The sequence below is a fragment of the Pteronotus mesoamericanus genome, unplaced genomic scaffold (genome assembly GCF_021234165.1).
Source record: "Pteronotus mesoamericanus isolate MK-2021 breed Mesoamerican mustached bat unplaced genomic scaffold, CSHL_Meso_final contig_68, whole genome shotgun sequence".
NCBI lineage: Eukaryota > Metazoa > Chordata > Mammalia > Chiroptera > Mormoopidae > Pteronotus > Pteronotus mesoamericanus.
Genome location: NW_026555234.1, coordinates 2,063,096 through 2,089,829, shown reverse-complemented (window position 1 = coordinate 2,089,829; position 26,734 = coordinate 2,063,096). Strand labels below are relative to the sequence as shown.

Genomic DNA, 26,734 nt, shown 5'->3' with positions numbered 1-26,734 from the left:
GCAGCGGGCCCGCCTCCCAGCCAGGCTCTGGCCCCCCAGACAGGCGGCCTTTGATTCGGGCCGACAGATCCTCTGTGGTCAGGGCCCACGGGCCGCCCGAGGTAGACGTCGAAGGACCGGTGGCGTGGGCCCTCCTTCCCACCCCTGGCCACAGAGACCGGGGCCAGCGCCCCCGTGGGCCCTGAGTCCCGGGTCGTGCTCAGTGGACAGTTGGGGCCTCGGGGGCACGGGGTGGGAGGGTGAGGGCCCCCGAGGAAGGGAGCCTGGTTCTCCTCTCACTGCGTGTGTCTTCGGGCAGAAGGGTTCCTCTCCCTGGGCCTCACTTCCCCCACTTCGAAGACAAACAGGCAGGACAGTAGTCGGGATGCGGGGCAGGACGGCACTGGCCGTTCTGGGCACGAGGGTGGCCTGGCCAGCGCCCGCGGCTGCACTCAGTAGCACCTCCCGCCCTTCCGACAACCCGGAGAGCCGGGCTTTCTCTCAGCCCCGACACCCGGTCACCGCCAGGGGTCGTCAGGAGAGGCCGCAGCTGCCCCACAGGGTTTGACGGGCCGGGCCCGCTTTGCCCGCCGACACCAGGGTGGCAGGGTGCCTGGTGGCATCCCCAGCGGGGAGCTTCACACAGTGCTAGTCACACTTACCCCAGTTCCCACACAGTCAAAGCCCAGGGAGGGTGAATGACTTGCCTGGAGCCACACAGCTGGAAGGCGGCCCTGCCCAGCCAGGCCTGGGCCGAGGGGCTCACAGCCCAAGGCTCACCCAGGGCCCCGGGACGGCTGCTTGGGTCCAGGTAGTGCCTGTCTCCGGCAGGGACCTGTAGGACCCTGGCACAGCACGGACCTGAGCAGGGGAACTCGGGGGCTGGGCCCCGTGCCAACGACATGCCTCCAGCCTGTGGTCCCAGCAGACAGCGGCCCTGCTGCTGATGGCAGCAGAAATCTGAGCCAGGGAAGGTTCCAGAGAAGTCTGTGAACAGCCTGGCAAAATCAGCTCTGGTGGGGCAAGTGAAGTACAAAAGGGACCCCCACGACGGCCGGCCAGGGTAGCCCGGAGGGGGACCCCGCGGCCTGGGGGGTGGCTGGAGCCAGCGCGCGGCGGGGCCGTGTCCTCGTGCCAGGGCGCTGCTGTGTCTGACGGAAGCACTGGGGCCCGGGGACCAGCCCCGGTCCAGCCTGAGCATGTGTCCCTGCTGTGCCGCCCAGACCGAGTGTTCTGACCTCTCTGAACCTCCTGTCTGGCTGGGCAGTCCCCAGGGGGGCGATGTGGGAAAGCTCAGCATGAACAGTTCTCGGGGTGAGAAAGCCCGTCCAGCATCTGGGGGTCACTGTGCTGCTGAGTGGGGGGTGTCCCCGAAGGGCTGTGAACTGCCGGGGGTCTCAAGGGGAGCTCCCCCTGCCCCAGGTGGGTTCAGGGCTGCACCTGGGGCTCACTAAGGCACTGGGTTCTTCCTGCCAGTGCAGGTCTCCACAAGCTGAACAGCCCGCGTTACAAGTTCAACTTCATCGCTGACGTGGTGGAGAAGATCGCGCCGGCCGTGGTCCACATCGAGCTCTTCCTGAGGTGCGTGGAGTCCCCTCCCCGCTCCGCGGCGTCCCCGCCATCGGCCGGGGCCCAGACGAGGCTCCATGCCAGCGCTGGGGGCCGTGGGAGCCAGACTGGGCTGGGGCAGGTGCACCCCAGCTGCTGTGGGCCCCGTGGGAGGGAGCCCCGTCTCTGACTCTGAGCCCCTCACCCAGGGACGTGGGCAGCGACATCGCCCCCCGCGGAGCTGGAGGTGCCAGGCCGGTGCTCAGTGGGTGGTAGCTGAGGATCCTTTCATTCATTCATTCATTCAACCAGCTTTATCTAGCAGCTATTACGCGTTTACATTCCAGAGGGGCCGTGGAGTAAAGCCGAACGAATGAGCACTGTCCCCGCCCCCTGCACAGGGTCCCCTGCTCGCTGGGCTCCAGTGTGCCCCATGGCCGTGGAGGGCAGGCACGGCGCCCGCTGCCAGCGATGCTCCCCGGGGGCAAGCGGATGAGAGGCAGGGGCCCAGCCCTGTCAGAACAGCAGTCCCCATGGTCACCTCCTGCGTGCCCCCCACCACCGTGGCTGCTTGCCCACATTTCTCAAACAGCCCTGGGCGGGGCCGCCCATTAGATGAGAGAGAGCAGGCACCCTTGGGACTCACCCCGAGGGCCGGGCCGAGGCACCCCCCCGCCCCCGCCGCCGTGCCGGCACCCGAAGGCCCTTCCACTCCCCCACCCACCGCAACTTCCCGAGCCCCCGAGGCAGGCTGCCGCGCCTGCATTTGCTGCCTGTGGGAGCAGGGCCTGGCTGCCCCAGCTCGCACCGCTGCTGAGTGCTAAGGGGGTGCGACCCGGCTTCCTGGGCTTCAGAGCCGGCCCTGCCCCCTGCCCCACTCGGAGCCCCCGCTGGCCTTTCTGTGGGTCCCAGACCCTGAGACGTGTCATTGCGGAAATTACCACTGGACAGGCTAAGTGGCACTTGTGCTAAGTCCCTAGCCGTGCAGGTGGTTTGGACGGGGGCCGCGCTCGCCTCTGCAGAAGGCCCCGGGCACCGGCCTCGCGCCAGCTCACAGCTGACGGCAGCCCGGCGGGCGGCAGTGGTTCCGTGTCAGCCTTCGAGGCTGGTGTCCCGGGGGCGGGGCCGAGGGTGAGATCCCAGACACAGACGAGACAGATCCCGGACAGACACAGACAAGATGGTCACCGAGCAGGGGAAGCCTCGGCTGTGACCTTGACCCCGGGGGAGGCCGCCCCGGGCCGCCTCGGGCCCTTCCACAGACAAACACCAAATCCTGCGCACGTCAGCCAGGCAGGCAGGCAGGCACCGCGGGCAGGTTCTCCGGCGTGGCCCCCGCCCAGGGCCCGCACGGCGCTGGGCAGACACAGGCTGTGGTCACCTGAGGGAGGCCGAGGCCCCGGGATGCCAGGGCCACACCCCTGCCCTGCCCCCGCTGGCCTGGCCCGGCAAGTGGCGTGTCTCTGGGTCTCAGTTCCCCCTGTGGACCGGAGACCTGCCTGCCCGCCTTGCGGGGCACCTACCGTGAGCACTACCTGGCTTCCTCCCGGGTTCGCAGGGAATGTTTAATGACACTGCTGTCGTCACTAGTCCTGTCCAGCCCAGAGGCTCCCTGCCCTGCCACATCCCCCCTCCGTCCCCTTTCACGGTGCTAGGCCCATTTTCTCACTCTTTTCTGAAAAACCGCCGCATGTCCCGAGTCCCTGCTCCCTCCGGGCCGCTCAGGGGGCCCCCGAGGGCCCCGCCCTGGAGAAGGTCCTGCGCCCGTCCGGCACTCTGCCCCCCGCCCCCCGCCCTGGGACTGGGCTGTGACTGCTGCTCCGGGGGCTGGGCGCTGTCACCTGTCAGCGAGGACCGACCTCGAACTCCGCTCCAGGCTGCCCTCAGGGGCCTGCCCGGAGCAGAGCAGGGTCGTTGCCCCGTTTCCGGACGGGGAGGCGGAGGCTCTGGGAGGCAAAGCAACCCGCCCGCACTCAGGCAGATAAGCAGGGCTGGACCTGCGATTAGAATCTGGGCCTGTCTGGCTCCAGCTCCCTGTTATCAGAGCAGCAAGTGTCACCTGTGTCATCGCGCGTCTGACATTTAGGGCCTCTTGTCTCACCCGGCAAATTGCGGGTCCCAGATCCCTGCCCCTCCTGATGGTTGCCCAAGGGGACAGACTTAGTGACCTGGCCAAGGCCACGGCCGGGAAGCGGAAGAGTCAGGATTGGGGCTGGGGCCTGGGGTCCCCGGACTCACGTTCTCGCCCCCACGCCGGCTCGGCCGTCACTGTGCCCCTCCCACAGGCACCCGCTGTTCGGCCGCAACGTGCCGCTGTCCAGCGGCTCGGGCTTCATCCTGTCGGAGGCCGGCCTGATCCTCACCAACGCCCACGTGGTGTCCAGCAACAACGTCATCTCGGGCCGGCAGCAGCTCAAGGTGCAGCTCCAGAATGGGGACACCTACGAGGCCACCATCAAAGACATAGACAAGAGGTCGGACATCGCCACCATCAAGATCCACCCCAACGTGAGTGGGCGGCGGGGGTGGCAGGGCGGGTGGGGGACCCCTGGACTCCAGGTTGTGGAGGCCCGGCAGCCCGGCCTCCCCGGGGGCAGCTGGAGGAACTGAGGCCCCAGGGGCCGGCAGCCGGTCCCGCGCTGGGTCAGGCAGACGGGTGCCAGGCCGCTGCCCGCCGCTCACAGCCAGGCCGCGCAAGGGTCCTCCAAGGCCCGCAGCCACACTGTCCCTCTCGGGCCCACCCAGGGCCGCAGCCGTGCCGTGCGTGTGACGGAGGCGGGTGGGCAACCCTTGGGACATACGTCCTGTCCCTGCACCTCCCCCTTGGTCTCCCAGCTGCCGTGAAAAAGGCAGCAAGATCCCTGTGACCTTCTTATACAGCTTTCCATCTGGAAGGGTTTCCAGACCCACGAGAGCTGCCGAAGTGGGGCCGAGAGGGCCCCGTGGCCCCCGGCTCCCTGGGGGTGACATCGGACATAAGGGGCGTGACACCGGCCCCGGGAAATTGACGTGGCTGAGGGCGGCGGGGCTTCAGCCTGCGCCGGTTTCACGCGTGTGGGCGCATGCGCTTCAGCCCCCCGACAGGTGCGGAACACCTGCTCCGGGCCGCTCCCTGCCGCGGCAGAGCGCCTGGTCCCGTTTGGCAGAGGCAGAGGGAGAGCCAGGCTCCGCTGCCCCACCCAGAAAAAGGAGAGGATGCGTGGGCGTCAGTGGGTGGGGGGTTGCGGGGAGGCGGGGCTTGGTTAGGCCGCTTCCTCTCTCTGGGCCTCAGTGTCCCTGTGTGCAGATCCCGGGAGATAGGCAGAGCGGGGTCAAAGATTCCGAACTGGGGTTCCCAGGTCCCCCGCCAGGCCCCGGGGCTCCTGCAGATCTCTTGATCGCATGCTTCAGTTTGTGCGCGGTGCACTCTTGGCGGCTGGTGCGCATAGCGTCTATCAGATTTTCAGAGGGTCCTGTGACCAACCAATGGGCCTGATGGCCTCAGAGGATGTGCCCAGCTGGAGCCTCTGTGTGTCCTCCCGTGATGGGCCCTGCGGTCCACCCTGGGAGACCTGCCGTCACGGGCGGGACTGAACCTCTGCTCCGTGGGTGCCACCAGCCAGGGTCCCTCTTGCCCGCCGTGGGTCAGCGGGAGGCCCGCCCGGCCTTGATCTGTGTGGGCGACCTGCCTTGGCCTTCACCCTGATGGCTCTCCCCGGCTGCTCTGGGACTGCCCCGCGGGGGCCCGGCCGTGGTCTGGCTGTGGTCTGCGCCCAAGGCGCCCTGCTGAGCCTCCCTCCTGTGCCCCTCCCACCCCCAGAAAAAGCTCCCAGCGCTGCTGCTGGGCCGCTCAGCAGACCTGCGGCCGGGCGAGTTCGTGGTGGCCATCGGCAGCCCCTTCGCCCTGCAGAACACAGTGACCACGGGCATCGTCAGCACGGCCCAGCGGGACGGCAAGGAGCTGGGCCTCCGGGACTCGGACATGGACTACGTCCAGACGGACGCCATCATCAACGTGAGTCCTCTCGGCGGTCCACGGTCCCCAGGGCCCACCTCATCACTCGTGTCCATGTGCTGGGAAGTCCCGTGGTGCGGGTCTGCCCTTGGAGTTAGAGGCTCCTGCCCTGGCTGGGGACAGCCCTCCAGGATGTAGAGGCGCAGCCACGCCCCTGGATTGTCTTTGCCCAAATGACGCCCCCACCCCCGGCCAGCACGGTTTTATTGGCGGTGGTCTGCGAGGTGGTGCCCTTTGCACTCACAGAGCGCTCTGCGCAGATGCCCGGCAGCCGCCTCTCTGGGTCCGCCGCGGCTCGGGCTGTCCGCCGGAAGTGTCAGCCTTCGTCGGGGCCCCTTGAGGCCGCAGGATGAGAATCATGTCCCATCCTGGGGCTGGCCGTCCTGGCTGGGCCGCCAGGCGGTTTGTGGTCTGTGCGGAGAGCGCTGCCCGGGTCAGACCCGACGGTCAGCGCGCGCCGCCTGGCCTCCGCGGGCCTCGGCCCTCCCATCTGTGACGCGGCCTTTCCGTGCCACTGGGGGCGAACTCTGGCCGCGCCCCTGCGCCGTGGGAATGATGGAGGAAAAGCGCGGGGCGCGCCGGGTGGGGCTCGGGGCTCGGCTGACGCTGTGTTTCCCCCTTGCAGTACGGGAACTCCGGGGGACCGCTGGTGAACCTGGTGAGTGTCCCCCAGATCGGGCCTCAGGCCTCTGCTTTTCTGCTCACACGGGGTGGGGCAGCTTCGAGGCGGAAGTGACGGTTGGGGAAGCGGCCGGCCTGGAGGCCAGGAGGACGTGACCCGGCCGCGTGCTGCCCGGAGCCCCGGGGCCCCCCGGGAACGCGGTGGCCATTAGAGGAACCAGGGTGACCTGAGAGCAGCGGCCAAGCTGGGGCCACGTACCCACTGGGACCCAGGGCTGTGGAGACACCAGGTGGGGCTGGTCACCCCCTTGGACCTCCCGTCCTTTAGTTTACGTGCAAGATGAGGGACCACCTTCCTCCTCGCTCACACCCCTCGAGTCCCCGGCCCCAGGTCCATCCTGGGCCCACCCTGGAGGCAGCCTCGTTCTCATCCCAGGCGAGGTTTCCCCAATCAGCCCAGGAAGCTCGGTTCCTAGCTCCAGGGCCCCGGGAATTGTCACCGTGCCGTCCCCACCTGGGGAGCTCCCATTGTGGGGCAGGAGGGTGTCAGGCGTGGACACACCCAAGCGCGATGTGAGGGGCAGGGAGACAGCTCTGGACGGACGCCGGGCAGCGAGGCCTTGCAGCTGACGTGGGACCGGGAGGGCTTCCTGGAGGCGGGAACATCTAACCTGGGCTGTGGAGATGCAGGAGAAATAACCTGAGGAAGAGGGCATGGCATGGCCCCCGGGGGAGGGGGGTCCCAGGGGGGTCCAGCGCTGTTGCTGGAGAGGCAGAGCGGGAGGGGTCGGACGGTGGGGGAAGCTGGAGTCCCATGTCCCGACACGTCTGGAAGCTCACCCTGCACCCCAAGAAGCCCGGCAGGCCTTCGGCAGGGCGCATCCCACTGGCGTTCGACTGGACTTTCTGTGGGTGGACTTCCAGTGGGAGGCCAGGAGGTGGTGGGGATGGGCAGACAGGGCCAGTGAGAGACCCCTCCTTGAGAGCTCAGGGGACCAGGCAGATGACGTGTGCCTGGATGCGAAGTTTTGCCCCCAAGGGGGGCCCCTGGGGAGCTGGTTGGGAAGCCACCCCTGGGACGGGCAGGAACGTGGGCCCAGGGGTGCGTGTGCCAGGCTGTGGGGAGCAGCCTTCCCAGGAGCGTGTGGTCCCCGGCGGCCAGGACAGACCCGGCCCGCGGCACCAGCTGATGGGGGCAGGGCAGGGGCAGGGTGGGAAGCCAGCTCCAAACAGACGGAGGAGAGCGACGTGTGCTGCAGAGCCGCCCGGGCCCCGCTGGCCCCCACCCAGCTTCCTGAGGGAGGGACAGGGGAGGCCCCGGTCCCCAGTCCTCGTCACATCCCTCTCTTGGTTCCAGCCCTCAGAACACAGCCCGGGGGAGTCGGGGGTCAGTGGGAGGAAAGGAAGGGAGGCCCTCCAGCCAGGGAGGAGGGGTCAGGTGTGGAGGAAAGTGCTGGGAGGGCCGGGGTCCCTGACCCAGACGGCTCCGGGGCTGTCCCGAGGGCTCCTCCAGCGGGGCCGCGGCCAGGCCAGCGGTGGTGCCCAGACACCGTGCAGTGCCGGAGGGGGCAGCAGCTGCCTGCGCTGCCCTTGCAACCGCCCGCTCTGCTCTCCCCACGCCCAGGACGGCGAGGTCATCGGCATCAATACCCTCAAGGTCACAGCCGGCATCTCCTTCGCCATCCCCTCGGACCGCATCACGCAGTTCCTCACGGAATTCCAGGACAAGCAAGTCAAAGGTAGCGCGCGCCCCGGGGCGGGCTGAGGCCAGGGACAGGGCGCCAGGGCTTGGGCCTCCCGTGCCCCGCGGCGCCGGCCCGTCCTTCGGTGCCGCGTGCCCTTGCTCGCCGCTGGGCCTCCGTCTCCCTCAGGTCTTCCTCCCCCTTCTCACGCCATGGCTGCGTTCCCTGTCGGCCCCTCTAGGCAGGCTGGGGGTCTCTGACCTCAGCTCCCACCTCCAGCTGCTTGAGCTCCTGGGCTCCCTGTGTCCGCACTTCTTAGTTGTCAGAGCCTAGTCCGTCCTTCCTTCTTCCTTCCTTCCTTCTTCCTTCCTTCCTTCCTTCTTCCTTCCTTCCTGCCTTTCTTCCTCCTTCCTTTCCTTCCTCCTTCCTTCCTTCCCCCCATCCCTCCCTCCTTCTACCCATCCATCCACCCACCTATCCATCCATCCATCCACCTATTCATCCATCCATCCACCTAGCCATCTGTCCATCCACCTAGCCATCCATCCATCCACGTATCCATCCGTCCACCCACCCATCCACCCATCCACCCATCCCGCCTATCCGCCCTTCCTACCGTCCATCTGACCATCCCCAAGTACTTCTCCCTGCCCTCTGGCTGTGCAGCCTGCCAGGTAGGGCAACCGATACTGCAGGAGCGTGGAGCCCAAGCCCCTGATCCTTGGAAGTCACCCTCCTCTCAGCCTCCACCTTGTCACCCTGCCCGCCCAGGGATGCCCAGCCTGCCCTGCCCACTCAGTATGGACACGAGCACCCACCTGGGAGAGGCCTGGGCGGGCGCAGGAGACCCCCCCCCAGTGAGGGCGTGCCACTGTGCAGATGAGGGGAACGCTTCTGGTCTCGGGGCCTTTCCTGGTGCCCTCTCCTTCCCGCCTTTCTTTCCAGACCAAGTGAGCTTCCCTCTCCTGCCGTTTTGTCTCCACGGCCACGTCCTGGCCTGCCCGGCCCACCCCCCGCTCGGCCAACACGCGCACCCTCACGTGGCTCCCCTGTCTCCTCCCAGCCCTCTCAGCAGCAGCTCACTGAGAGCAGGGGGCTCCCGCATGCTTTCCCCCCACCCCTCCGCCGGCCACGCACGCAGCGCCGGTACAGCCGGGACCGGCGCCGTGAGGACTGGTCACGTGAAGAACTGCTGTTGAGGAGCCCGTGTGGCCATCGGGGCCCCTTATGTGAAGATGGTCTGGCGCCAGGGCAGAGCCAGAAGCTGAAGGCTTCTGTTGGCCCGAGGCACCCTCTGACCCCCGGGCCCTCTCCCCTTGGCAGCTCAGAAGCTCCGAACATGACCCAGGGCCGCACCTCTGTCGCCATCCAGCCACCCATCCACCTGTCCACCTCGTTCTGGTGAACCGTCTGCTGATGCCCAGTAGCCTTGGTTCTCTCTGTAGGAACTAAGCCTCCCTGTGGAATTGCCTGCTGCTCCGGGGGTGCCTTTGACCGGGGCCGCCTTCCAGAGGCCGGCAGGGCTGCACTTTGCACAGCACGGGTGGGGAGGTCCCCGTTGCGTGAGACGTGGGACGGCAGCGTCCTCTCTCTTCTTGCCTCTGCCTCCTTGTCTCTCTTGGGCAGGACCCGCCGGGGCCGGGCTCGCCCCTCCGTTGCACGGGGCCTGGCTCAGTCAGTGTTGACCTCCACCCAGAGCCCCCGGAAATCTCAGCCCCGTCCGCAGGGCCGTCCCCCCTCCCAGGACAAGTGGGCTGGTGCAGGGCCCAATAAGTCTGAGCCGAATGGCCGAATCTATAATTTAAAATCCTCTGGTGTTCACGTTCGCTTTTTCTAAAAATAAAAATGTTAAATTATCTAAATCCATTCAAAGTTCTTTAAAACAAACCTTTTAAATAGGTCAAGGAGATGTTAGTTAAGGCTCATCTCTTGTTCCTGCCCGGGGTCAGGGTGCACGGGTCCCTGAGGGGCTTCCCAGGTCAGAGGGAGCACCGAGCTGGCCGGGGAGCTGCAGCGCTGCCCGGGTCTGGGGCCCCAGCAGCGTCTGGGGGTTCAGCTGGCCCTAGGACCGGGGCGTTTGAGCCCACGGAACTGGATGGAGAGGGGTGTCTGCCCTCGGTGACCGTGGGGACAGCTCCTCGGGGTCATCCCCAGCCTGGGGAGGGGAACCCCCTACGTCTCTGATGAGGCTGGTCCTGGTGACCAGGAGTTGGGAGGGGGCTGCAGGGAATCATGGGGGAAGGGGCTCAAACGCACATTCCCGGGTCCCAGGGCCACACGTGTCAGAGCCCCGATCCGTCCCAAGCAGAGGAGGAGGCCGAGGAGGCGGAAGCAGGGGGGGGGCGGGGCGGGGGCCCTGTCCTGGGGCCCGGCGGCCCGGTGCTCGGTGGGGGCTCCGCCCACGGCTGCCTCTTTCGAAGCGTGAAGCGTGACCTCGGTGTGAGAGCGAAGCTGCCCCAGGGCCAGTCCCCTGCTGGAAGCAGGAGGGCGGGCCGAGGGCTCCACCCCAGGCCTGTCCCCTTCCCTCTGAGGACCATCCAGTGTTGTGCGTATAAATGCCCTCTAGACAGTGACTGCCCTGGCCCAAAATGCCCGTTTCCAGCCGGGCTCCCTCCCCGGCTCCAGAAAGGGATGTGTGTACCTGTTTGTGGACGTCTCCACTCCAGGGGCGCCTGTCGCTGACCCCCTTCTCAGTCGCCACTCTGTCCTCCCGCACCTCCCACACCGGCACCCATCCCCGCCCGCCCGCCCGCCGCTGCCCCCCGCCTGCCGTGCAGTCCGGCCTCCCCTGCAGACCCGCCCCCGCCCCGCGCGCCTCGCCGGCTAAGGCGGAGGCCTGTCAGGTCTCTGCGGGGTCCCCTCCGGGCGGGCTCCACCTCACCGGGTGGGCGCCCCAGGCCGCCCCTGGCGCAGGCCCCCACCAGGCCCCGCCCTCCCTGACCCCATCGCCCCACCCCGGGCTCCATCCATGATGCTGGCGAGCCGTCTGTTTAAACAGTTTGTCCATGTAAAAAATCAGAGTTGTTGGCATTCTTACGAGGCTTTGAGAGTTCTTCAGACATCCTGGATAGGGACCCCTCACCAGATACATGGCAGCAAATGTTTCCTCTGGTCTGCGGCTTGTCTTCTCATTCTCTCGGCTGTTTTTAAAGAGCAGACGTTTGGTGGATGTGGCTCAAGTCTAATTTATCACGTTTTTAAATGGACCAGGCACTCGGCGTTGTGTCTAGGAAATCAGTGCCGCCTGAAGGTCAGAAGCCCTTCCCCTTTGTTCTCCTGGGAGTTTTACTCTCTGAGGTTTTCCATTCAGAGCTATGGTGCCTTTTGAATTAAATGTTTAAAAATAGTGCAAAGTCCAGATCAACTTTTTTTTTCCTTTTTTTTTTTTTTTTTTTTGCTTTGGGTAGCCAGTTGTTCCAGCGCCATCTGTTGAAGAGATTATCCTTTCCCCACCGAACTGCCTGTGCGACTCGGTCAGCAGTCGGATGTGTCTGCCCCGTGCCAGGTGTCTGCCTGCCCCCCCCCCACCGGCTGTTGGGCTGCGCTGGCAGCGGTGGCCTTATAATCAGCCCTACGTCAGGCCGGGTCGGTGCCACTGCGCGCTTCTCCAGAGCACGTTTGTTCTGACCCTGTGGTTTCCACATGCCTTTCAGAATCAGCCCGTCAATTTCCACCCCAACCCCCACTGACAGTTTGATTGGGCGTGTGTTGAATTTATAGGCAGTTTGGGGAGAACTGGCACTTTGACAATATTGCATCTCCTGGCCCAGAAGCACAGTCTGCCTTCCCATGATTTCTGTCTCCTTTGGTTTCTCTCCGTGACGTTTCCTAGCTCTCTGTGCGCGGGCCTTACGCACTGCGCACTGGCTTTATTCCGAGATGTTTCCGAGTTTTGAGGCTGTAATAAACGGTATATTCCTTCATGTTTCAATTTCTGATTGTCTGTCACTAGAATACACAAATAAAATTGTTTTTTGTATGTTGATCACAAGAGATCCTGCCACCGTGCTAACTCATTCGAGCAGCTTTTCGTAGATTCCACCACTTGGCTACATAAACGATTGTTTGGTCTGTGAATAAAGACAGTTTTACTTCTTCCTGTCCCATCTGAATGCCTGCTGATTTTTTTTTTTTTTAATTGCATAGCACCTTCCCGTAAAATACTGGAAACAGCACTGAGAGGCAACATCCGTGCCTCGTTCCTCACCTTGGGGAGACATCTCCAGTCCCTCATCGAGTGCAACATTAATGAAGGTTTTGCACAGACGTCTTTCCTCGGGTTGGAAAAGTTCCCCTCTGTTTCTAGCTTTTGTTAGGAGTAGATGTTAGGTTTTGTTCCACATCTTCTGAGAGGATGGTTTTCATGTTCGGACTGTTAATGTGGACGCTGCACCGGTTGATCTTTGAGGCTTAAGCCATCCTTGCTTTCCTGGGGCAGACCCCACTTACTCCTGATGGATTCTCCTGTTTTACATTGTTGCATTCGATTTGCTGAAGACGCGTAGTAAAGATTTGTCACAACTACCTCTAGCTTTCTTCCCCCGTTTTGGTGCAGGGGTCATGCGGCGAGGCTGCGTTTCGGAAGAGCTTGGCTCCCGGGCCCTCTGCTCTCAGAGAGGAGCCGCCGCGCTGCTCCTCTCCCAGCACCGCGTCACCGAATGGGGGGTCCGCACCCCACGCTGGGGTCCCGCAGCGTAACTCGGGTCTGGCGTGATCTAGCTGGGGCCGGTGTCAGACCCGCAGGGGGAGGGCTCAGTCTCTCAGGATGGGCCCTGGTCTTCCGGTGTCAGTCACAAGCCCAGGTGCTCCTCACTGACCGGCCCCCACGACTCCCTCCTGGACTCTGATCACGTCCTAGAGCAGCTCGCAGAACTCAGGAAAGCCGTGTACTTACTAGGTCACCTGTTCATTGTAAAAGGATGCAACTCGGGAACCACCCAATGGAAGAGCGGCGTAGGGCAGGGGAGGGCGCGAGCGCGCGGGGTGTCCGTGCTCCCCGGGGCCACGGCCCTCCCAACACCTCGCGTTCACCAACCCAAACCCGTCCTGGGGGCTCTAGGGAGGCCTTGTACACAGGTGTGATGGGTTAATAACTCGCTGGTCGCGGGTCGTTGGTGATTGTTTCATCCCCCGCCCCCTCTCCCCGCCCCAGAGGTCAGGGGGTGGGGCCGAACACTCCAACCCTCTCATCCCGGGGCTGCTTCCTCCAGCAACCGGCCCCCATGCTCTGGGGCTTCTCAAAAGTCGCCTCACCAACGTTAACTCAGACTCATCATGAATAACAGAAGCCCGTTAGTCCTTTATAGCCCTCGGGCCGTTCCAAGGGCCGGGGGCAGAGCAGCCCCAGTCGCCTAGGACATTACAAAAGCTTTCGACACTAGTAGGGGAGCTGTGGCCAAACCCCAAACTGTACCTTTCTTATTAGGAATCCCAATATCACAGGACTGGTCAGTCAGTTCCACTTTTCTGGAGGAGATTGTTTAGCATTGATGCCATTTCTTTCTCACACACTCAGTACAATTCTCTTGTGAGATTCTCTGGGCTTGCGGCTTCTCTGTGGGAAGGTTTTAACTATAATGTCAATGTCTTCAATAGATATAGGGCTAGTCATGTTGTCCTGAGTGAGCTTTGGTCCTTTGGAAATCTTAAGAGATCTCTACATTTTGTCTTAGTTGTCAACTTTATTGTTCATATTAGTCTCTTATCCTCTTAAGAGCTGCGGAATCTGCAGCAATGTCACCTTTTACGCTCCTGATATTGACGATTGCATCTTTTCTCTTTTTCTTGGCGGAAGGCCTATCAATTTTATTGATCATTGATCTCAAAGAATCAGCTTTTGGTTTTCACTTATTTTGTCTATTGTATTTCTGTTTCCTGTTTCGTTGATTTCTCCTTTTTATCATTTCCCCTCTTCGGCCTTCTTTGGGTTTCATCTGATCTTTTTTTTAACATGAAAGCTGAGGTCATTGACTTGAGACTTTCTTCTTTCCAAACTGCGGCATTTTTGTACTAGGATTTTCCTCTATGTACTGCTTTACCTACATCCCACAAATTCTGATAGGTTGTCTTTTCATTTTTACTTAATTTAAAACAATTTCTAATTCCCCTTTTGGTTCTTCTTCGAATATGGGTTATTTAGAAGTGTGTGATGAGTTGTTAGGAATCTTTCTATTACTGATTTCTCAGTTAATTCCATCGCGGTCAGAGGGCATACTTTTATAATACGGAATTTTAAACATACGTTGAGGTTTGTCTTCTGGTTCTGAATATGTCAATGTAACTTCCGGCCCAGGACCCCAGCCACGTCACAGGCTGGGCAGCGGGGGACGGCGGGGACCGCTCCGCGGGCTGTGTGTGCGATGCCCCGACCAGAGGGCCCGGCACACAGTCGGGGCCCCTTAACACTGTTATCTGAGGGGGCAGGAGAGCCGACAGGTTCAGATCTGAGCAGGGCAAGTTTGGGGCACCTGCGGGAAGGAGGTCGGAGGGGAGAACGCAGCTGGCCCCTGGGGGTTGGGCGTGGAGCTCAGAGGGAGAGCAGATGTCGGAGCCGATGTGGTTGGATGGCGCGGGTGGCGTGAAGCCACCAGCCTGAGCCAGGACATCTCCCAGCCTCAGAGTAGCTGAGAGGAGAGAAGCAGCCCTGGCTGCCTGCGCCCCGGGGGGCCGGCTGACCCCAGCAGGACCCGTCTGCTGCCCCCTGCGCCTGGGGGGACTCCTGCCCCCGGCCACTCTGCCCGCCCCCTCGGCGGCTCTAACCGAGCCCTGCCGTGCTCTCTTTCCAGACTGGAAGAAGCGCTTCATCGGCATACGGATGAGGACCATCACGCCCAGGTGAGTGTGAGCCGCTCCGCCCTGCTGCACCTCGGGGCCCCAGATGCTGTCCGGCCACGTCCGGCCACCCACAGGCGCCCCAGTGGGCCTGACACACTCAGGCCCTGGGCCTCGTGGGCCTCGGCCGGTCCCCCTGGGTGCGGTGGGCGCCATTGGCTCCCGCAGGCCTCATTTAGGTGCCCCCTCTGGAAAGCCTCTGAGGTCTAGATTCCTGGGGCCGCCGCAGCAGATTCCCCCGCACCTGGCTTAAAACCACAGAACACGCCTTTTCTCTCAGTTCCGAAAGCCTGAAGGTCAAAATCGAGGCACTGGCAGCTCTGGGCTCCCCCGAGGCTCCTGGGGAGCCTCTCCCAGCTCCGGGTGGCTGTTGGGGTTCCCAGGGTTGTGGCTGCGTCACCCCCATCTCTGCCTATGGCTTCGCACGGCCTTCTTCGCCCCCTGTGTGTCCGCTTCCAAACACCCCTCTTCTGTCTCTCAGAAAAACACCAGCCATTGGATTAGTGCCCACCCTAAGCTGGGATGGTCTCACTTGGGAATCCTCAACCAATCACATCTGCAAGGGCCCTATGTCCAACCGGGTCACGTTTAAAGGCTCCGGGTGGAGTAACTTTAGGGACACCGTTCTCCGCACACAGGCTGCTCAGGCAGGAACAGGGGCCTCCCGTGAGCGGGCGGAGCCGTGCCGCATCCCCCCCCCCCGGCATTGCGTTGGTCCCACGGGGCTGGGGTGGCCTGTTTGTGGCCCCCCGCCCGCCGTGCCCGTGAGCCCCTTGAGAGCGAGGACTGTGGCCCGCGCAGCCCGGGGCCTGCGGCGGAGTGGGCGCCTGGAAACCCCGAAGGAGGGAAATAAAGAAGGGACACGGCAGGAAGAGAGCCCGGGAGGGAGGGGAACATGCAGGTCCAGGAGCTGGAGAAGAAGGGGCCACCGTGGTGGGGGCTCTGGGAGAGCTGAGGCGAGCTCAGCGACGACCCCTCAAACCCGTGCAGAGCCGGAAACGCCTGTTCTGCCTATTTCAGCAGCTGCTAGTCTAGGGACTAAATCTGAAGGCAGTTCGTAACCCAGGCCAACGTGCCAACTTCCTTTTTGTATGAGTTCTTCCTTTCTCTCTCTTTCGTCCACCCATCCATCTATCCATCCGTCCATCCATCACGCCATCTGTCCAGTCCTCTTTCTGTCCGTTCCATGACTCACCCATTGTTTGTCCACCCCTGCTCCCATCTATCCACTTATCTTTCCTCTCTCCCTCCCTCCCTGCCTCCCTGCCTCCTACCCGCCCGCCCGCCCCCCCATCCGCTGACCATCCATCCTCCCGCTCCGCCTCCCTTCTACCCACCACCCCCCTCTCCCCACACGCCTAACCACGCCCCTTCAGTAAGGCCTCTCTTGAGGAGCCCATGTGGAGTGGGGGTCGCAGGTGAGCCAACGGCAAGGCGGAGTGGGCAGTGGCAGGAGCGGGCAGTGTGGGGGCCCCGGAGGCTCCGCGTCGGGCCGGGGGGTGCGCGAGGAGGGGCCGCTCTGCGCCTTTGGAGCCTCCGAGGAAGGACCTAACAGCGGGCTGTCGTTCCAGTTTGGTGGAAGAACTGAAAGCCAACAACCCGGACTTCCCGGAAGTTAGCAGTGGGATTTACGTGCAGGAGGTCACTCCAAATTCACCTTCTCAGAGGTGGGCTCCGCCGGGGGGAGCGGGGAGGCCGCGCGGGAGACGGCCGGACACCCTGGTGGGCACGGGGCCTGCGTCGCTGACCTGGGGCTCCCTGGCAAGATGGGGTGTGGGGAGTGGCCGGCGGGGCTCTGGCCTGTCCTGGGAGCCGGGGGCAGGCTGGAGAGAGGGCCTGTCCCGTAGAGCATTGGCCACGCCCTGCCGTGGCTTGCATGTCATCTATCCTCAGGGGACACAGCAGTGGAGCCCCCCACACCGCCCACACCCCCCGCACTGAGGACCAGCCTGACTCCCCTTAGCCCAGAGGCGGGCCCAGGCTCTCTGTTCTCTCCTCCACCAAACGGGCCCGCCTCAGCCTGCCCGCTCTGCCCCAGGGCCCAGCGCGGCACGGCGCCGGAGGGAGGCTCGCTGCGGCAGCAGCACCAGCAGAGGCGGACGGGCAGCGACGTCTCTGCACACTGGTGGATGCTCCGGCCCCCGGGGGGCTCTGAGCGAGCCCCTTGCCCGCCTTCAGCTGCGCCCTCCATCGGGGGCGTCAGTGGGTGGCATCGGCCCCTCGGCCCCACGCCTCCTTTCCGGGAGCTGGCGGCGGTCTGCACTGGGGGCTGGGGTGTTTGCGGGGGATGGGCGTGGAGGGGGGCCAGGCGGGCAGGCCGCCTCCTCCGCGGCCCCTCATCCCAGCAGGGCCCCCGCTGGTTTCACGCCCTGTGCTGCTCCGGGAGGCCCCTCGCGTCCTTCTGTGGTGGACACGGGAGCGCTCGGGCCCGGCCGGTTGCACAGATCCAGGAGGCCTGCGGGTGACTGCGCCCACCCCCAGCGCCGGCTCTTTACTCAGGGCTGCTGTGCCCCGCTGAGCTCAGCCAGGCAGTTACGGAGGGCGGCCACGTGCCGGGCACCCCCAGGGCTAGGGAGCGGGGTCGGCGCTGACCGTGACCGCTGATGACTGAGGCTGCGTCATCTTGGTCACGCCTCACGGCCGCCCAGGACGCACAAGGTACTGCTCTCATGTCACGTCACACATAGGGACACGGAGGCTCAGAGAAGTTAGCCCTCGCTGGCCACGCTGCTGGCCCCCGTGGCTGGTGGCACTGCTGGCCTGACATCGAACCACCGTGCCAGCCTTCCTGCCAGCCTTCCGCCCGGGGGGTGGGCAAGGCCACAGCCAGTTGGGAGCAGAGGGAGCCCAGCCCGGCACATTCTGCCTCCTCTGCCGAGGCCTCAGCAACGGTGACAGCTTTGAGAGCGACTCCCTGGGCCTCGTGCCGTTTGCAGAGCATGTTCCCACGCAGGACTGCGAGCGTAGAAACTGAGGCTCGGGGGCCAGCGCACCGGGCTCGAGGCAGGCCAGCCAGGCGGGCCGCAGCCGGGACTTGAAGCTGCCCCTCTGAGGGAGGGAAGGAGTAGACGTGTCTGCCCTTCGTCTGAGGCGCAAGCCATGCCGTCGGGCCCCGGCCTGGCCTGTTCATTGCAAGGACTTCCTTAAGCCGGTGTTGGGAAACCCCATGGTGCCCAGGCGGGGCCTGAGCCCCGCGGTGGCGCGCAGTGACCATGTTTCTCTCCTGTCGGCAGAGGGGGCATCCAAGACGGCGACATCATTGTCAAGGTCAATGGGCGTCCGCTGACAGACTCGAGTGAGCTGCAGGAGGCCGTGCTGACCGAGTCCCCGCTGCTGCTGGAGGTGCGGCGGGGGAACGATGACCTCCTCTTCAATATTGCACCCGAGGTGGTCCTGTGAAGCTGAGGCCCCTCCGCACCGCCGAGCGTGGAGCCTGCGGCCGAAGACAGGTGCCAGCGAGGGGCTCCGTTAGGAGCCAGCGCCTCGATGGGGCCAGGACGAGGGACCGAGGTCGGTCCTCAGCAGAGCCAGCGGCCTCCTCCCACCCCCGCTCCGGGGACAGAGCCACAGGCTGGGCGTGGCCAGGGGTCCAAATCTCAGCCTCAGGAAGTGTCAGCTCCCACACCATGGTGCCCATGGGGGCAGCTCCATGTCCCCTGCGTAAACACCTTCCAAGAGCCACCTTCCAAGTGCTCGGGATAATGTACGATCCCAGTACTTGGGAAGGCGCCTGTAGCCCCCAGAAGTCCTCTCTCCCACCCTCCCGCCTGCGCACCTCATACCTCCGTCTGGCCCGAGCACCCTGCTCCCAAGACTTCCTGGCTCGGCAGGCCTGGCCTGGAGCAGGCGCCGAAGGGACATCCCCTGGCTGCCCAGCAGAGCCCTGTGGCTGGCGGTGAGCTCCTCTTCCCTCGGGGAGAAAAGCTGGCAGGAGCCTCATGGGCCAACACTGTCTGGAAGATTGCTTGTCCTCCTGGAGGTGACCTGGAGCGGTGGGCAGAATCGGCGGGGCCCTGCGGGGCGGGCTGCCTGGATGGAGCCCAGGAGCAGCAGCAGCGGCAGGAGGCACCCGCTCCGGCTCCGGGCGTATCTGTGAGCTTCGCTGTGCCATCGACCCCCACGTGGCTTGTATTGTGTTTCTCTACTGTATGAAAATTAAAGTTTACAAGCACATGGTCCTTAGCCAGCAGGGGCATTTGGGGCACCCACCCCGCCGGTCCCAGCTTCTCCGGGGACCCAGAGCCAGCATGGGCAGGCGCGGGTGCTACCTGGCCCTCGAGTCCCTGTGCCCTCAGTGTCTCCCCGGTACGGGGGGTGGGGGGGACGGAGTCCGCTGAGCTGGGGCAGGCGCGCAGAGCGCTGGGCAAGGCGCGTGCCTGACGACAAGTCCCCGCTCTGCGGTGTGCGCCGCGGGTGACGAAGCTGTCCCTGCATCGGCTCTGGGCCACCCTCACCCAGAACCACCCAGGGGTAGGAAATGAGGTGGAAATGAGGCAAAGCAGGGGCTGGGGTGGGGGGTGGAGCGAACTGCAGAATTTCCCGCCTGGGGTTCGGCAGGTCCAGGTTTAAAGGACCCACCGTGGGGCTAATCTCGGGAGATGGACTCAGAAGGCCGTGGCGGTGGCCAGGGCCCCGTGTGCCACCTCAGGGAGACCCGAGGGAGGTCCCTGGGGACACGGGGCACGGCCACTGCGTGCACTGCAGCCGGCCAGGTGGGGAAAGCGGACCGAGAGCACCCTCACAGGGCCAGGGACTGTCGCAGAGCAGCCCAGCGTGGGCCGTCCTCAGGCTCAGAGTGTCCGGGGAGCAGAGCGCCCCTCCCCCACCCAGGCTGCACGGGCCCTGCTGGGGAGGGAGGGGCTGGACACAGAGGCGGCCTTGCAAGGCACCTTCCAACCCTCACCAGGCCGCAGTGCCTGCCTCCCGCTGGCCAGCCTGCCCCCCGACCCCCTTTGCCAGCATCTTCTGGAAACGTCGGGGCCTGGCCCGGAGCCTGGTCCCACCCCCGTGGTGGGGCTGCCGCTGGCCTGGCTCACTCTCATCCCCTCATCCCACCGACAGGCCGTGTGCCGTCCCGAGCCCCCCGCCTCTGCCCCCGCCCGCCACCTCCCGTCGAGAACAGTGTGATGCTCAAAGTCCACCCACCTCCGGACCTCTGCTCTCAGTCCCAGCGGGCAGGCTGTCTGCCTTCCCCACAGGCAGCGGCCACGTGTCCGTCTCTGGCCTCCTCGGCCAGGTGCCCGGAGGCCACGGGGCCCCACCCGAGAGGAGGGAGCCTGGGATGCTGGGGCAGGGGCTCAGGCAAGGCCGGCGTGGACATGGGCTGGGGAGAGGGCAAGCTGGGGGCAGGGCATCGAGGGCCCAGCCATGAACTTGCCCCGAGCCAGGCCCCTGATGGGGGTCTGCAAGTCCAAGGTCAAGGTGGGGCCCGTGCTCATGGCCCCCACTGCCGGGGGCGCGAGAGCCAGCAGCGTGGCTTCTCATAGGGACAGTGATCTCATCACGAAGACCCCACCCTCATCTGACCCGCCCACCTCCCAGAAGCCCCAGCTCCATAAGCCATCACGCTGGGGGCTGGGGCTTCCGCGTGTGGACTGGGGTGGGGGCAGTATTCAGCCCCTAGCAGCGAGGCAGGGAGGAGGGAGAAGCCAACTGAGGGGCCTGGCGTGGAGCCGGCAGCCTCTGGGGCAGCGGCGGAAGCCGGCGGCCCTCCGAGGAGCTGGGTGTGCAGCCGGGACGCCAGCCCGAGGCCTGGCAACGGGCGCGTTCATGCACGCACCTGCTCCCGACTCTCGGCCTCCCCGGGTCCGCGGGGCTGGGGAGAACCCCCGGCCTGCAGGGAAGAGGGACCCAGGCTCAGAGGCCGCGCTGCAGGAGCCCAGAACTGTCCCTCGCAGCTGCAGGGGCTGGGGGATGTGGCAGGGCCGCCACAGCCCCTGCTGCCGGGGTCTTGAGAGACAAAGAGCAGAGACACCCGGAGGCCCAGCGCCTGCCCAGGGAGCGACCATCGCACATTCGCCTGGCTCCGCCTCTGGGCACTTCACTTCCCTGGACCTTCTTCGCCCTGAGATCTGGAGCGGGGACACCGTTGGGGGGGTGGGGGCAATTCAGGGGGGATAAGGAGGGGCCCCGGCTGAGACCCGCGCTCTCTAAAGGGCAGGAAGGTGCACGCTGAATTAAATGGCCGTGACTCCGGGGCCGGCCCCCACGTGCCAAAACATCCTGTCCTCGCGCTCCCTGTCACCCGCCCCCTGGTGGCCGCTGTCATTGCTCCCTGGCCTCAGGTTGCCCACCTAGGAAACCAGAGGTGGGACATGGGGGTGTCTGAGCCCGGGAGCGAGTGGGCCCGGGCGGTGGCCCCTGCTGGCGGGCCCCGTCGGGGCGCGGTGCTGTCTTCTGTACCCAGAGAGCCCAGAGGTCGCCCAGGGGGAGGGGCCCTCGCCAGCAGCGGGCACCGGCGTGGTGGGCCTGGGCTCTGCGGGGTTCAAGGCCTGTCCTTGCCCAGCCACAGGCGCTGAGCGCCCCGCCCCTCCCCCGCGGTGGCGCTGACCTCCCAGCTGCTCCCCCAGCTGTGCTCGGTGGAAAACAACTTTTTCAGAGCCAGCCAGCTGCCACCGTTGCACAATCCTGGAGCCTTTAACACGACCCCCACCCACCCCACGCCACCCCACCCCGTAGCTGGGCTCCCCGCCACCCACTGCCCCGCCTGTCCTGGGAGCTGCAACGGAGTGCTGACGAGGCAGTGCCTGCAAGGGGGAGCGCCCGCTGCAGCCTCAGGGTCCCCCCATGGGCCCTGGAACCCGACAAGGACGGGGCCCGGAAGGAGCGTCCAGGTCCCCGCGTCCAAAGCCCCACTGGGCAGAGGCGGCGGCCAGCCGGGGAGGACTGGGGGACCCGTGAGCTGGTGGCAGGCCTCCCAGAGAGCAGGGCTGGGCCGGTCGCACAGCTGTGGCGGCCGCAGCTGCAGGGCGCAAACATCCGCTGCCGTGGGGCTGGGGCGGGCCCGGAGCTCAGAACGGGTCACGACCCCCGGGGATGAGTGGCTTCAGACCACAGTGACCAAAGATGGAAATTCCGGAGTGGGCCGGCTTTGAGGGGCGCGGCCCAGGCGCTGGCTCTGGTCCCCCGGCCTGGAGCAGTGCTGGGGGGCCGGGGTTGCAGGCCCTCCCGCCGCACCTGCCCAGCTCTGCGCCCATCCGTCCATCCGGGTGCCCTGCCTGTCGTCACTCCCTGCTCTCCACCCTGCCGGCGGCAGGTTGTCCTCGGCCCCCGCCCCCGCCCCCTGCAGCCCCACACCCCCCCCCCATTCCACGCAGCCCCGGAGCTGCCCTGCTCCCGCCCGGGCACCAGGCTCTCCTCCCCACTCCCCTCTTCGGCCCCCACCTCTGCGCAAGCCGCTCCCTCCACCTGGCCCCGCCGCACCTGCTTCAGTCCCACTACCACGTTCTCTGCGGCCGGCCGGGCTGAAAAACGGCCCCAAACGTGTCCCCATCATGACCCCCAGAACCTGGCACCGTCGCCTCACACGATCAAAGGGACCCTGCCGCTGGCATCAGGTGAACGGTCCTGAGACGGGAGGTCACCCTGGGCTCCCCACGCGGCCCCGTGGGCCCGCAGGGTCCTTGTCAGCGGGGGGCGGTGGGGGGTGGGGTGGGAGGAGCTGTGACTGGAAAACCGCAGGGGCTTCTGGAGGCTGAGAAGGGCTGTTCTCGTCCTGGAGCTTTTGTTAGTTACTTGCACTTAGACGCGCAACCCAGCTGGGACTGACCTTCGCCGAGGGCGTGAAGGAGGGACTGGTCTCACCGTTCGGACGGGTGGGAGTCTGGTTGTCCCCTGAACCATTTATGGGAAAGGCAGTTCCTTCCCCTTTGTCACGATCCGCGCTCCCAGGCCTGCGCGTGTCTGACTCTGGGCCCCTCTGTCCTGGCCTCTTGGTCTCTGTCTTTGCCCAGCGCCACCCGGTCTTCACGACGCAGCTTTACGGTATCTTTTGTTAGTTCGTACCATGAAACCACCCACGTCACACGCTGCCCGCGAGGGCGCCTCGTGAATGGGTCCCAACTCTGCTTTTCTGTCTGTGTTTTAGAATCCGTTTATCAAGCCCCACTTCTCATGAATCTGGTTGGAAGGGGTTGGTCCATAGATGGGTTTTGAGAGAGGCGCCCTATTTATGATGTCCAGGTTCCCAGCGCATGAACCTAGTATTCCCCCACTTCCCTCGGTTTTTGTTCATTTCTCCAGTAATGTTCCATAGTTTTTGTGTAGATAGCTTATATTTTATACTGGAAACAGTAACCTTTAAATATTTTTTATTTTTTAACTATTGCTGATAGTTCTTAATTTTTAATGGTTTTTTAATACTGACCTTGTATCTGGCAACCTTCCAAAGTCCCTTGTTAATTCTAATACTGTACCGACAGAGACTTTTGGATTTTCTACATAATCAATCACATCATCTGTAAGTAGTGAGTTTTATTTCTTCCCTTCCAATCTTAATACTTTTTCCTTTTCCTTGTCTTGTTGCATGGGCTCAAACCTCTTGTTCAGTGGCGTATATAATTAACAATAACATCTTATTCTTGTTTCTGACCTCAAAAGGGAAGTTTTCCACACCTCCCTATTAAATAAAACACTTGATGTAGGTTTTTCATCATTACTCTTTATTGGCTTAAGAAAGTTCCCTTTTTATCCTAGTTTTCCAAGCATTTTTATTATGGATGAATACTGAATTTTAACAGGAACGTTTCCTGCTTTTACTGTAATAATCGATTATTTCCTCCTAGGGTAAAATCCCTTGATGTTGAAATATTCTATCGACTTGCATTTCTGGACAAAACCTAATTTGACTCTGATGTAGTATCTTATTTAAATATTTCTGTTAGTATCTGGCTTGAGGTTTTGGTGTTTGTAGGTGTAACGGGTCTCTAATTTTCCTAGAGTTTGCGCTGGAGGTTGCTCGCGGCCTCTCCTGGCCTCGCTCTAAGACGTGGGCATTGCTGATGCTTCTCCCGCTCCCCAGGAAAGTCTGTGCAGGACTCTCCTGGGAGATCCTGTGCAGGAGCCAAATGATTCCTCCCGTAGACGGAGGGAGGGGTGGTGCGTGCCTGCCGGCGGGCCTGGCACCACAGCCGGGCCCGGGAGGAGCCGCCTGTCAATTAGAGTGAGCGCGCCCTGCTCCCGCGTGCATTTTAATACTGTATTTGGGTAGGAAGCGTCGACACGCTGGGTCACCCAGGGGCTGGGCCGTGATCTGGCCTCCGCCCGCAGGAAGTCGCCGCCTCCGCCTGCGGCCCTGGCACCCACGGCTGACTGTGCTCTCTGTGCTGGTGTCTCGGAGCGGGCTTGCTCATGGACGGGGTCCAAGTTGGCCATTATCTTGACAAAATGTTTGCGTTTAGAGCTGAAGTGGGTCTAAAAATAGCTCTGGGAGAGGTGATTGTGGGGGCTGGAATTCCGCGTGGCCAGCAGTGGGGCTGGGCTCTGGGCGGGCCCCGCCGCGACTGAGGAGGCACGTCCGAGGCCCCGCTGGCTCGGCTCCACAGCCCGACACCCGACCACGCTGCCCCGGCCCCCCTGCTCTGGGGAGGCTCCCGGACCCCTCGGCTGGGGACGTCCTTGCCCCTCCCGCGGTCAGGCTACCGGCCTGTCTCCCCCGCGGCACTGTGAGCTCCTGCGGACCAGGGCTGCGTCGGTCTGAGGTGCCTTCGCCTTCCTAGCAGTTGGCCTCCGGGCTTCGTGAAGCTTCGAGCTCGAGCCTGCCCGCGGCCTCCCCTTGTCTCTGCCACCCCCAGCTCTGGGGCCTCTTGGGTGCGTGATCGCCCCGCGCAGCAGAGCAGCCGTCCCCCTCGGGGGTGGCTGCGAACTCGGCTTTCCCCGGCACCCCCCTGTGCTGCCCTGACCCACCCAAGCGGCCCTTTCACCCGGGGCCGCCGGGCACGAGCCTCGCGCTGCGAGCTGGCGCCAGAGAGGGGCTCACAGGGGCTCACGGCAGCCGGCGAATTCAAACGGAGGCTCTGCCTGGCCCTTCGTGAGCGTCCCCAGAATACCGGCCGCCATCGCCATCGCCACGGTCACCCCACCGTCGCCTTCATCGCTGCCACTCTGGGACCCCTCACTGTTAACAGTGCCACGGCCGCCCTCGCCTTCGCTGCTGCCGCTCAGGAAGAACGCGCTTGCCTGTCTGTACAGGGAGAAGCGCTGACTCGCCCAGGCTTTTGCGGGGAGCCAGCGAGAGGAGGCACACTCCTCTAAGAGGCCCGCGGCCCCCGGCAGGCGCGGCTCCCCTGGGGGCCCCTCCCCTTCGACCCTGGCCCGCCTGCTCCTGCGGGCTACTCCTTCCCCTCCCAGGTGTCCCCCGGGGAGCAGCAAGTCATCCTGCCCCCCACCCCCCCCACCCCACCCCCGCCAGCGGCTCTGGGCCCAGAGGACGCTCTGACTCAACGTGTCCAGGCGCCCACCCCACGGAGAACCCAGGACACTCAACAGCTTCCACAGATTTGTCCCATGGCGCTCCCTGGGGCACGCGCCCAGCCCCGTGCTAAGCATCTCCTCCGACCAGAAGAAGCTGCAGCTCCGAGCTGTCAGAGAGCTGGCCCTCGCGGCGCCGACCACGGGCGGTGAGTCCGGGGGCCGTGTGCTCGGCACAGCGCGCCATGGCTGTGCCCGGCCCGTGTCGGCCGTCACGTCCCCGCTGTGTTGGCTTGGTGGAACTAGCGGGAGCCCCGGGCCTGGCAGAGTGACCTCCCTTGCCCCTCAGTGTCCTCACCTGCAGAGCGGGGTCATGGGACGCTGTGCGACAGGCAGGCCGAGGAAGCGTCCTGCAGGACAGCGGTCCGGCACACTTCGCCGGTGCGGCTTGAGGGCGGTCCCAGCTCGTGCCGGCCACGCAGTGCAGCAGGCAGGCCCGGGAGTGGGGGACGGCAAGGGACAACTGCCACAGCGGCGCTAGCATCGCTGGGCACGGCTTGGAGGGAGGGCAGCTGCACTGCGGGACCGGGTGTGGGGACATGAGCCGCGCACACCGCGATGGGTGACCTCCCAGGGCGCCTGGGCTCCGTCCGTCCGTCCGTCCGAGATCTGAGTGCTCCATGCTCGGACGCAACGATTCGGCCCCTAGAAATCACCCCAGAGAAGCACGTCCATGCAAAGACACGCATGCTCGGGGCACGCCCTGCACCCCGTGCTGAGGAGACCTCACCGGGCGGCACGGACACTGCTGTGGGGCAGGGGGTGATCCTAGCAAAGCGGCTGTTGCTTCCCTGGCCCCTGCCCCGGCGGGTCACCCCACGCAGGTGCTCTCCCTGGGGCTCAGGAAGGTGGAGCTTCACCCGCCACTCCAAGCAGGGGCCCTGCTCCCCTCCATCCGACCCCCCCGGGCTGGCGCATCCCCACGACCTCCCGCCTCTAGCAGGCTCCTGGGGCATCTCTCTGCGGGCGAGTGGCTCTCACCCAACCCCACCCCAGGTTTGGGGGCCTGCACACTCCTCCCGCCCCGTGGGGGTAAGGACACAGTTCCCGGCCTGCTGTCTCCTCACCTTCCTCCCTCCAGGCTGGACCGAGAGGTGGTGTTCACCGAAAGTGAGCCGGCGTGACGCCGCGCTGACCACTCAGCTGTGACGTCCAGGCTGTCCTCGTCCCCGGCGGCCCTGGAGCCGCGTGTGTCTCCCTGCACACGCATGGGGCGGGGTGTGCAAAGAGGCCCCACAGCCCTCCGCGGCGGAGCTGCAAGGCGCGCCTGGGCCTGCCGGTCTCCCCGTCCAGCCGCGAGCTCAGCACGCGCCACCCAGCCCCCACCCTCCCAGCCGGGGCAACACCGAGGTGGCTGGTGCCAGGCGGGGATGGGGGTCCGCCAGGCACCAGGGTGCAGCATCCAGGTGTCTGTTCGCAGGACCGTGCACTCGCAAGGTGACATCCAAGAGACAGGGCAGCCTCCCTGAATCACACCCTGGGGCCTCTCTCCTTCCCCAGTGCCCCGCCCTGGGCTCAGACCTTGACCTTGGGCTTCTGGACCCCAGGAAGCAGCAGACTCTGGGATTGCCTCTCGACCCCCGCGCCCCGTGAAAGGCTCCACTCAGCTTTG

General features: G+C 64.6%; 1 protein-coding gene across 2 annotated transcripts in view; it reads left to right on the top strand.

Moving 5' to 3' along the window:
* Positions 1 to 18,712, top strand: part of HTRA3 (HtrA serine peptidase 3) — a 28,743-nt gene extending 10,031 nt beyond the window's left edge. The window contains exons 2-9 of one of the 2 annotated variants that reach the window (XM_054581901.1): positions 1,461 to 1,560; positions 3,813 to 4,035; positions 5,327 to 5,521; positions 6,147 to 6,179; positions 7,767 to 7,881; positions 14,610 to 14,658; positions 16,227 to 16,322; positions 17,889 to 18,712. In XM_054581901.1, coding sequence (XP_054437876.1) covers positions 1,461 to 1,560; positions 3,813 to 4,035; positions 5,327 to 5,521; positions 6,147 to 6,179; positions 7,767 to 7,881; positions 14,610 to 14,658; positions 16,227 to 16,322; positions 17,889 to 18,054 — 977 coding nt within the window. In that variant the 3' untranslated portion in view covers positions 18,055 to 18,712. Of the gene's footprint in view, positions 1 to 1,460; positions 1,561 to 3,812; positions 4,036 to 5,326; positions 5,522 to 6,146; positions 6,180 to 7,766; positions 7,882 to 9,147; positions 9,199 to 14,609; positions 14,659 to 16,226; positions 16,323 to 17,888 lie in introns of those variants that run through there. The other variant, XM_054581902.1, reaches the window with a different exon arrangement.
* Positions 18,713 to 26,734: the final 8,022 nt, after the last annotated feature.